Raw genomic sequence first — 12522 nt, forward strand, 5'->3', positions numbered from 1 at the left:
GTATTAAAGAAACTTCCAAGAGCTGGAATAGGATGCATAACTAAGTAGAAGGAATGTGATTCTGTAAGGAACTTCCCAAGGAGGAAGGAATGAAACAAAAAAAGTGACAAATATAAATATACATTTACTCAAGAAAATAATATTAGTAACGTTTTGGGGTAATTAAACCTAACTAAGGTGAATTATAATAAATTTTAAAAACAGTAATAAATAAATTGGAGTGAAAGTAAAAAGGGTTAAGGGGTTATAGGTCCTCTAATTGTCAAGGAGGGTTAATGTTATATTTATGCTAAATCAAGTTGAATCTTGTAATTTCTGGGATAATCATTAAAAGAATGTGAAGGAATTATTGCATTAAATGAAGAGGGGGAAATGGGATAATAGAAGAACCGAAAATATAACAAGAAAAGATGATTTTAAAAGAAAAATGTAGCAGAGCTAACAGGCCAAATAGAAAGTACAAGATAAGAATATATGAAAGTGTTAATTGCTCAGTTGTGTCCGACTCTTTGCAATCCCATGAACGTAGCCCGCCAAGCTCCTCTGTCCATGGGATTCTCCAGACAAGAATACTGAAATGGGATGCCATTCCCTTTTCCAGGAGATCTTCCTGACCCAGGGATCAAACCTCTGTCTCCCTTTTTGCAGACAGATTCTTTATGATCTGAGCCACCGGGAAATAAGAATATATACCTAAGCCCAAATCTAGTGGTAATTACATTAACTGTAAAGAGATCAAATGTCCTAGTTAAAAGACAAAAGATTTTTATTCTGAAAAAAATCCAGGCAAGTGCTTCTCAGATAGTGAGTTTTTTACAAGTAAGAGATTTGTGGCAACCCTTTGTCAAGCAAGTCTTCAGTACAGTTTTTCCAACAACATTTGTTCACTGTGTGTCTCTGTGTCACATTTTAATAATTCTCACTATTTCAAACCTTTTCATTTTATTTATTATGGTTATCTGTGATCAGGGATCTCTGATGGTACTATTACAAAAGGATTACGACTCACTAAAGGTTCATATGATGATTAGCATTTTTTAACAATAAAGTATTTTTAATTAAGATAAGCACATTGATTTTATAGACATAATACTATTGCACACTTAATAAACTACAGTATAGTATAAACATAACATGTATGTTCTGGGAAGCTAAAAAATTCATGTCACTCATTTCATTGTAGTCTTCACTTTATTCCAGTGGTCTGGAACTGAGCTTGCAATATCTCTGAGTTCTTCCTTTATGCTGTTTGCAGTAGTCACATCTAAACCTAGGCATGTAAAAAAGATTGACATTAACAGGATATAAAAAAGATATGCCATGCAAACACTAATAAAAAGAATGCTATTTAAAAAAAAGAATGCTATTAAAACTCTCTTGACATCAGGGGAAATAGAATTTAAAGCTGCAGGGTTTTTCATTTGTTTTGCTTTGTATACAATAGGTGACATCATAGCTCACTGACAAGGTGGTTTCCTGTCACAACGCACTGTTCCTATGCCAGCACGTGGTTACCACACAACCATTAACTCCTTTTTTCCTTCCTATCGTTATGTGTCCTGGCAAATCTGTTCTAGAAGAGTGTGAATTTCAAGTGTTTTGTTTCATCGCACCCCAAAACATGTTCCTCTAGACAGAGCACATTTTCTTTCTTCATTTCCCCAGGTATCTGACAGCATTAGCCAAAAGTTTATAAAGACCAAGAAATATTTTAGGTTCTATGTATCTGACTCTCCAGATACATAGTTGGCAAACAATGGCCTTTGGACAGGCTCCTTATTTTTGTAAATAAAGTTTTTTTTTTTTAATACAGCCATGCTTGTTCATTTATATATTGTCTATGGCTGCTTTCACTCTCCAACAATAATTGAGTAGTTGCAACACAATCTTTACAACTCACATTTTTAAAATATTTAAGAACTCTAGTTCTTAACAACCATTCTTTAGATGGCCACATGTCTTGAACTTGTACTTGAAGCCCGATTCCTTCTCACCATATTGACCTGTTACTTTATACAATGCTATTCCTTACTGACGTAGTTCTTTCCACAGTAACTTCACATCAAAAGTTCAGCAGTTTCTGTTGTGCAGTTTATATACTTATTCACGTTGATATGGCTATATTGTATGGGAATTTATTTTATCATTGTATCATAATCCTGTGAAATGTGATATTATGCTTATTTTACCAAAAAGAAAATAGAGGTCCACAGGCTCTAACTTACTCATTCATAGAACTAATTGCTGGAAGTGAAACCCAAGTTTATTCTTACTCAATGTGCTGTGCTGTCTTCGTGGTGTACTTCTCTCTACCCTTCCTTTCTCTGCTTCGTGGTTTCTCCTCACTGCTCATAGATCACTCTCTGCCTGTGTATATTTTTATTTCTGCTTCCATTTCAATTCACAGATCACTAGACAGTGCATTGCAACTGCTTTTGAGTCTAGATGCTGATCATTCTTGGTCTAAGAAATTTGACATGAGGACAAAAGGTAACCTCTGAGGAATAACCTTTCAAAGAGCAATGCACTCCAGTAATATACTGCTGTAATCCCAGTCTTCTTATCAAGGGGCGATGTAATTAAAATCAGTCATTTGTATCTTTCTAATCTAGTAGCTTCTAATTTTTTAGATATCCTTTTGCAGTGTTACTTTACAAGCTTCTTAATAAGCTTCTGAGATTAAAGTGTCAAATACTAGAATGGTTATACTCATATTGTTTGAGCAATTGTGCAATCAGACATATTGTTTGAAAATCTCTAATTAGGTACCTTACAGATATGTTTAATAACATAGCACAGTCCATATATTTGTGCTTAGTCTAAAATACTTATATTAAAACAGTTAACATATATATTAATTGCTTGTTAAAAATAAGCATTATTTTCTGGATAGTTTTATGCTAGTTCAAACTTCTAATCAGCTATGAAACCTTAAACAGTTCCCAAATGTTTCTCTAAACATATTGTATAATGTTAGCAACAATTTCCTCACCTATAAAAGCAGAGGACTCTATTACCTCTGAAATCCTTTTCAGGATTTGGTTCTATGATTTGATTTGTACTGTATGGTTCTTTCTTTAGTAGATATCATACATAAGATCAGATGCCTCTGTTCCCCATTTATGGAGATTTCCATTTTATGATCTTGGAGTTACCAAAGAAAGGTTTAACTGTATCAGACTATTACTATTAAAAACACATTCAAAACCAAACATAACAAGATTTTGAAGTAAGATAAAAGTGGTTTCTCCACAATATCCATACAAATAGTGTTCACTGATGTGAATAGTGTAGTCTTTTCTTTGTGATTCTACATTAGTAGATAAAACTCTAAGGAAGTAATGTAGTTAATTTCTGAAGAGTAGCATTAATAGTATAGTTGGTTGTCCTGTTTAGATGGTATTGCTCAAGATAGATATAGTTTAAGAATAATGAGATAATTATAAGGTTAACCTAACTAATTAACCAGCATGTTTTTAGTCACTTAAGGTAAATAAGTTCTGGAGAAGTGTTAATGTGCAGAATAGTAACAATACTGTATTATATATTTGAAAGTTGCTAGGAGAGTAAATCTTAAAACTTCTCATCACAGAAAAAAAAAATGTGATCATGTGAGGTGATGGATGTTAACTTACTGTGGTATTTATTGTGCAGTATGTATATATATTTCTTTGAGCCCCTTTCCCTAATAGTTCAATTGGTAAAAAATCTGCCTGCAGTGCAGGAGACCCGGGTTTGATTCCTGGGTTGAAAAGATACCCTGGAGAAGGAAATGGCAACCCACTCCAGTATTCTTGCCTGGAGAATCCCATGGGCAGAGTAGCCTGGCAGGCTATAGTCCATGGAGTCGCAAGAGTTGGACACAACTTAGCGACTAAACCACCCTGTATATATATATATATAATCATTATGTTGTACACCTAAAATTAATATAATGTTACATGTCAGTTATAGCTTTAAAACCTGGAAACAAAGAGAAAAGATAACCCACACACAGCCCAGAATGTTTGTATGTTGAGGTTTAATGGAGAAATATGTATTTTGTTCCAAATAGGCTTGAATATGTGCTTCAGTTCTATCAGTCACTAGCTCTGTTATATTTACAAGTTGATTAATGTTCATGGACCTCAGTTTAATCATCTGTAAAATAGGGATACTGGGAATTACCTCACTGATTTGTGAATATAGTTGTTGTTGTTCAGTCGCTAAGTCATGTCTGACTCTGCGACCCCATGGACTGCAGCACACCAGGTTTCCCTATCCTTCATTCACTCCTGGAGCTTGCTCAAACTCATGTCCATTGAGTCAGTGATGCCATCCAAACATCTCATCTTCTTTTACCCACTTCTCCTCTTGCCCTTTATCTTTCCCACCATCAGGGTCTTTTCCAATGAGTCGGCTCTTCACATCAGGTGGCCAAAGTATTGCAGCTTCAGCTTCAGCATCAGTCCTTACAATGAATATTCGGGGTTGATGTCCTTTAGAATTGACTGGTTTGATCTCCTTGCAGTCCAGGGACTCTCAAGAGAATCTTCTCGAGAACCACAATTCAAAAGCCTCAGTTTGGCACTCAGTCTTCTTTATGGTCCACCTCTCACATCTGTACCTGACTACTGGACAAACCATAGCTTTGACTATACCAACCTTTGTCAGCAAAGTGATGTCTCTGCTTTTTTAATACGCTGTCTAGGTTTGTAATAGTTTTTCTTCCACGGAGCAAGCATCTTTTAATTTCATGGCCACAGTCACTGTCCACAGTGATTTTGGAGCCCAAGAAAATGAAATCTGTCACCGTTTCCACTTTTTCCCCATCTATTTGCCATGAAGTAATGGGACCAGATATCATGGTCTTAGTTTTTTGAATGTTTAATTTTAAGCCAGCTTTTTCACTCTCCTCTTTCACTTTCATCACGAGGCTCTTTAGTTCCTCTTTGCTTTCTTCCATTAGAGTGGTATCATATGCCTATCTGAGGTTGTTGATATTTCTCCTGGTAATCTTGATTCCAGCTTGTGCTTCATCCGGCCTGGCATTTCAAATACTCAGTACAATGTCCAACCCACAGAAGGCATTCAACAAATGACATTGCTATTGTGGTAAACCACAGATGGTTTTTGTTTAGTTTTTTATTGAAATCTAGTTGATTTACAATGTTCTGGTAAATTCTGCTGTGTAGCAAAATGATTTACATATACATATATATGAAGCGACTTAGCATGCATGCATGCCTTGAAGAAGGAAATGGCAACCCACTCCAGTGTTCTTGCCTGGAGAATCCCAGGACGGAGGAGCCTGGTGGGCTGCCGTCTATGGGGTCGCACAGAGTCGGACATGACTGAAGCGACTTAGCAGCATACACACACACACACACACACACACACACACACACACACACACACACACACTCACAAACACATTCTTTTTTATATTCAGTACATTGAATATAATTCTCTGTGCTATACAGTAGGACCTTGTTGTTTATTGACTCTGTATATTCAGTAGTTTGCATCTGCTAACCCGAAACTCCCACTCAGTCCATCCCCTACACACCCCCCACTTGGCAACCACAAGCCTATTTTCTATGTCTGAGTCTGTTTCTGTTACACAGATAAGTTTGTTTATGTCATATTACAGGTTCCACATATAAGTGATACGGTTTTATGGTATTTGTCTTTCTCTTTCTGATTTACTTTACTTAATGTGATCATCTCTAGTTCCATCCATGTTGCTACAAATGGCATTATTTTGTTCTGTTTTATGACTGAATAGTATTGCATTGTATTATACATATGTGTCACATCTTTGCTTTTATTCATCTGTTGATGGACGTTTAGGTTTCCATGTTTTGCCTATTGTGAATAGTGCTGCTTTGAATGTGTGTCTTTTTGAATTATAGTTTTATCTGGGTATATGCCCAGGAGTGGGATTGCTGGATCATATGGCAACTCTAAAAACTCTTTTAGTTTTTAGAGGAATCTCCATATTGTTGTCCATAATGGTTGGACCAGTTTACATTCCCACCAACAGTGTAGGAGGATTTCCTTTTCTCTACACCCTCTCCAGTATTTGTTATATGTAGACTTTTTAATGGTGGTCCATCTGACCTATGTGAGGTGATAGCTCATTGTGGTTTTGATTTGCATTTCTCTGATAATCTAGCGATTTTGAGCATCTTTTCATATGCCTATTGGTCATCTATATGTCTTCTTTGGAGAAATGCCTATTTATTTCTGCCCATTTTTTGATTGAATTGATTGGGGTTTTTTTGTTGTTGAGTTGTATGAGTTATTTGTGTATTTTGAAAATGAATCCTTTGTCAGTTACATTGTTTGCAAATATTTTCTCCCATTCTGTCAGTTGTATTTTCACTTTGCTTAGGGTTTCCTTTGCTGAAGCACAGATGTTTTTAAGTTTTATCAATTTAGGCAGCATGTTTGGCAGTTTCTTTATAATGTATATAACTTAATAGAGTACATAACTTTTAAAGTATATAAACACACACACTTATCATGGGACCCAGCAATTCCACTCCATGGTGTTTACCTAAGTAAGAGAAATGAAAGCATATTTCCACAAAATTATCTATAAACAAATGTTTATAGCAGCTTTATTGAAACTACCAAAAACTGGAAACAATCCAACTGTCCATCAACTGGTGAATGAATATACAGATTATAGTATATCCATGCAGTGGGGTACTGCTTAGTGATACAAAGAAATGAACTACTAATCCATATAATAATATGAATGAATCTTTAAAAGCATTAAGTAAAAGAAGCCAAATTCAAAAGGCTGTCGACTATATAATATTTATATGATGTTCTAGAAATGGGAAGACTGTAGCAGTAAAAATAAAAATCGCATCACTGGTTGCCAGGAGCTACATGTAAAGAAAGGACATTGATTGCAGTGTTGCACAAGGGAACATTTTGGGATAATGAAAATATTCTGTGTCTTGATTGTCATTGCTATTACATAACTATATAAACTTGTGAAAATTTATACAACTGTACACCAAAAAATGGGTGAATTTTTACTTTGCCTCAATTATAACTCAATAAGCCTACCTAAACAATTCATGTATGTATATATTTATATATGTTATGAATGTTTTACTTCAATAAAATTTTTACCTGAAAATGTAAGTTTAAAAAATGTTATACTTGTGTACAATGTTTGTCTAAATCTATGACCATATAATTGTCCCTTGTCATCCAGCGGATAACAAGGATTGTTATCAATCCAATTGTATACCAATACCAATACCAAGGATTGTATACCAATCCAGAGGATTGGTTCTAGGACCCCCACAGATATCAAAATCTTCAGTGTTCAAGTTCCTTAATTGGCCTTCCAGTATCTGTATATATGGAACCTGTGGATGGGGAGGGCTAGCAATACTTAGAAATTTTGACTCACTATATGCTGTGCTCAAAAATATATTTTAAAGTATATGTTCACAATGTGTGAAGGTAATTATTAGCAATTGTCTGTGAATGTATAGAGTATCATTTATATAAAGCTTGTCATTGTGGTGTTCAGTCGCTAAGTTGTATCTGACTCTTTGTGACCCCATGGACTGTATCAGGCCAGGCTTCACTGTCTTCCACTATCTCCCAGAGTTCTGTAAAGTTTAGAAATGTATAAACAATCAAATATGTTATCTGTAAGTACATAACTATATTGTAAAACTATAAAATAGTCTTGAAAATGATGAACCCAAGTTCATGGAAATGTTTCCCCTTGGGGTTGGAGGGAAGGAAGGAAATGTGATTAGTGAGTGCAACACTTGGGTTGGGATAAAAGATTCCTTTTTTAATAGAAAGCAAAATAGCAAAACTTCTTTTAAATCTAAAAGTTTTCAATAGTGTGTAAAGAATACTATCAGTATTGTAAATAGTTTTATTTGGTTGTAAATATATATATATATATATGCTTGTATATATATTTCTAGAAGGATATACAACAAACAGGTAACTTGAACTCTCAGGACGTTTGTAGTTTGAAGATTGGGTTGGGAGATTGACAAGTAATTACCAGAAATACGGGAAATATGATGGCAGAGAAACAGTAAAAATATCTTGTTTGCTAATATTTATTGTTTTTGAGGTTAAATATATTTTTGACTTGCAATGTGATGGAAAGAATCAACATGACTGAGCGACTAACGCTTTCACTTTTCTTTCAATAATGAAACTAGGAAATGCAATAGGTATAAACAGCACATGTAAATTAATTAAATTTTCTTGCATTGCTTGCATTCTTTGTGACCCCATGGACTGTAGCCCACCAGGCTGCTCTGTCCATGGAATTCTCCAGACAAGAATACTGGAGTGGGTAGCCATTCCCTTCTCCAGGGGATCTTCCCAACCCAGGGATCGAACCCAGGTCTCCTTCATTGCAGGCAGATTCTTTACCTTCTGAGCCACCAGGGACATTACATTGCATATATCATAAATCCAACTCAAAGTAGCCTATGCAAAAAAAAAAACAAACTCGTGTGTCCAAGAAATGAATCTGGAACTGTCTGGTGTACAGGGATCCAGGATACAAATGATGTCATCAAGGTTCAATTTTCTTCTGGGGTTATCAGGATGGACTACTCTGTTTGAACAATCTAGACCATATGGGGACGCCCCCAGCGGTCCAGTGGCTGGGACTCCACATGCCCAATGCAGGGGACCTGGGTTCAATCTCTGGTCAGGAACTGGATCCCACATCCTGCAACTAGGAGTTTGCATGCCACAGCTAAAACATCCTGTGTGCCAAAGCTTAAAAAAAAAAAAAAAGATCCTGCATGTTGCAATGGAGGTCAAAGATCCCATGTGCTGCAACTAAGACCGGCACAACTAAATAAATAAATATTTTTTTTTTAATTCTAGATGATATATACTTGAGCACCTGAGGTAGTGGGGAAGGAAGTTTATCCTAGCCACCAAACAGGATCACTGTGCCATAGGGTAACAGTATTTACCCACCCCTAAAAAAAGTTGACCAGATAAATGTGTATCTGATAAAGTAGCGGAAGGAGCTTGTAAGGCCAGAAGGTTTATAATAGCTTTGAACATAGTCTCCAGTGCCTAGATATAAGATTAGGCATTAGAAGTAATAAATCAAATGGGTTGCTATGAAGCAACACCAAATCTTCATGGTGAACCGAGTGTAGGAAGAGGAATGAAATGTTCATTTTTACCCAAAGCAGGGGAATTTTAGTACAGTTCTCACATGCCATTTTCATTGCAGACATTTTTTAGGCATAATCTTTGTTATGGCTTTTTCCTGCTACAACATTGCTGGTTTTGTTTTTGGCTTTGTGTTTGGGTTTGTTTGCTTTTTGGTTTTCTGCAGAAGTACCAGGTACAAAAGCTTAAAAATAATCATCTCAGGTTCTTAACATTGTCCCATGGTTATTTATCAAATTATCAATTACCTGTCAAATAGTTGGTAGTTCTTAAATTCCATGCAACAGGATGTCTGATGTTTTGTAAGTTGAATGTGAAATATTTTGGGGGCAATTCTTTTTGGTTTCTTATTAATCACAGTGGGTATTCAGTCATGCAAGTTACCCTTTCAGTTAATTTTATAGTATACTCAAAATTAGCAAAGCTGTTAATTATTGGCATCAAGAACCAGCTTTAAATGCTTTTTTAAAAATAATCTTTGAGACTATTTCATCCATAATTCTAGAATATGACATGTTAAAGCAAGCACTTGAACATCTTAAATTTAATTAAAAGTAACACTTTGTTAGGATTTGCTAGTGCAGATAGCTAATTAATTTGGTGCTTAATTTTTTATATAAAAATTTAAACTGCTATTTTTTTATAATTCCACATTATTAAAATAGAAAAGTGGCACTGTTTAATGTTTATTACACTCATTAATTTTCCTATGATCAGATTTCACAATTTATCTTATGACTTCATTCTTATGCGAGAAAATAATTTCAGTGAAATCATGAGTTCAGCAAAATTAAGCAATTTCATTCAACCTCCAACTTTTGATTACTTTTTAATTATTACCTTTAGTGCAGTTTGTGACGTGTATGATAACAGTTTGCTTCATGTTATCTATCAAACACATTTAAAGCAAGAGACAGCCTTTTCATGCAAATTAAACTTTAAATAAGCAAAATTAAAGTCTGACTTACCAGTACCATACTATATTTATTTATTTATTTTTTCATTTATTTTTATTAGTTGGAGGCTAATTACTTTACAATATTGTAGTGGTTTTTGCCATACATTGACATGAATCAGCCATGGATTTACATGTGTTCCCCATCCTCATCCCCCCTCCCACCTCCCTCCCCATCCCATCTCTTTGGGTCTTCCCAGTGCACCAGCCCTGAGCACTTGTCTCATGCATCCAACCTGGGATGGTGATCTCTTTCACCCTTGATAGTATACTTGTTTCAATGCTATTCTCTCCGATCATCCCACCCTCGCCTTCTCCCACAGAGTCCAAAAGTCTGTTCTATACATCTGTGTCTCTTTTTCTGTCTTGCATATAGGGTTATCATTACCATCTTTCTAAATTCCGTATATATGTGTTAGTATACTGTATTGGTGTTTATCTTTCTGGCTTACTTCACTCTGTATAATGGGCTCCAGTTTCATCCATCTCATTAGAACTGGTTCAAATGTATTCTTTTTAATGGATGAGTAATATTCCATGGTGTATATGTACCACAGCTTCCTTATCCATTCGTCTGCTGATGGGCATCTAGGTTGCTTCCATGTCCTGGCTATTATAAACAGTGCTGCAATGAACACGTGTCTCTTTCAGTTCTAGTTTCCTCAGTGTGTATGCCCAGGAGCAGGATTGCTGGGTCATATGGCAGTTCTATTTCCAGTTTTTTAAGAAATCTCCACATTGTTCTCCATAGTGGCTGTACTAGTTTGCATTCCCACCAACAGTGTAAGAGGGTTCCCTTTTCTCCACACCCTCTCCAGCATTTATTGCTTGTAGACTTTTGGATAGCAGCCATCCTGACTGGTGTGTAATGGTACCTCATTGTGGTTTTGATTTGCATTTCTCTGATAATGAGTGATGTTGAGCATCTTTTCATGTGTTTGTTAGCCATCTGTATGTCTTCTTTGGAGAAATGTCTGTTTAGATCTTTGGCCCATTTTTTGATTGGGTCATTATTTTTCTGCAGTACCATACTTTAAAAGGTGGGTTGATAACTTTCTTTGACTCTGCTGGAAATTTTGGGAATGATGTTTGGAAGGTACAGTTTTTTTAAAGTTACTATTGAACTCTTGAAAAACTGATTAAGACTCTTTAAAATTTGAACACTATAAGCCAAGATGAACAATAACAAGCCTTGAGTAAAATATCTCCAACATTCAAAATTACTGCCATTCTCCCTTTAGAGATTTTTTTTTTCCTGCAGAAAAGGAATTGAAGAGGTTAAATCATATCTGTAAAAATCAGGTTGTAGTGTTGTGCAATTTTTTTCATGTTAAATATCAAAGATGGCTTAACATATTTAGAATTTTCTGAGTTTCTATTAATAAAGTTAAAAGAAAATCTAGCGATCAGGCAGTGGAGCCACATAAAATTTATATGTGAAACACCCATTGTGCTTATCTCTACTCTAGATAATGCTCTGAACCCATGTTCCACATTCTGAATTCTGTGTGTAAAGTTAAACATTGCAGAAAGGCATATATCTGATGATACAGATGAATAAGATTGAAGTTTAGAAATGAGCAAAGTTGGTAAATTAAATATGTTCATGTCTTTAATATTTCTGTTATTAATATAATTGAATTATTTTGTGGGAAATTATGAACCACTACTAAAAATACTGATGGGTTTTTTAAACTCCCAGAAATTAAAGACTTCTATTCATACTATAGTAGTATATTTAAAGGTACCAAACTGCTATTTAATTTCTTAAAATGTTAATTACTTGCAGGCAAAGTTGTTAGCTATGCAACAAGCCAGAGAAACCGCAGTTCAGCAGTACAAAAAACTGGAAGAAGAAATCCAGACACTTCGAGTTTACTATAGGTAAAATTCTTTTTATCCTGGGCATAAATAAATGTTAGTTTGGAAAATGTTTCTACCCAATTTTATAGTGGTGAATGAGGAAATACCTCAATGAAATTAAACATTATACACTTAAGACATTTTTGTAATTTTAAAATGATTCAGGCATAAAATATTTATTATTCTATTTGTTTCTTTCTGGTATTTGGTAAAGTTTAAGTTGAGACTCCCATTTTAAAACTCTTAACCAGTTGTCTAAATGGAGGCTGCTTAGCTCTTAAACTATTTGCTCATCTAAATGGCACCTCTGAAATGAAGGAATATATTTTTAAAATAATACATGAATAGTAGTAATAACAGCCTTTCAACTATCACAGTATGAGAAGTTTCTAAAGGAATTCCACTAAAGGATTTTTAAGACTAATTTAATTTATGCTCCAAGATTAGTTGTGAAATTAATTCAGTAGGTCACACTGGCATGTTTTAATGAATGGAGATAGAATAGAAAATGTCAAGAGTGCAGT

At 35.0% G+C, this 12522-nt stretch overlaps 1 protein-coding gene across 3 annotated transcripts in view; it reads left to right on the forward strand.

The window, feature by feature from the left end:
• Positions 1-12522, forward strand: part of MIPOL1 (mirror-image polydactyly 1) — a 284447-nt gene that overhangs the window by 176467 nt on the left and 95458 nt on the right. For all 3 annotated transcript variants that reach the window (XM_043921650.1, XM_043921652.1, XM_043921651.1), the window contains one exon: positions 11925-12019. In XM_043921650.1, coding sequence (XP_043777585.1) covers positions 11925-12019 — 95 coding nt within the window. The remainder of the gene's footprint in view (positions 1-11924; positions 12020-12522) is intronic.

Source organism: Cervus elaphus, chromosome 13 (genome assembly GCF_910594005.1).
Source record: "Cervus elaphus chromosome 13, mCerEla1.1, whole genome shotgun sequence".
Classification (NCBI taxonomy): Eukaryota; Metazoa; Chordata; class Mammalia; order Artiodactyla; family Cervidae; genus Cervus; species Cervus elaphus.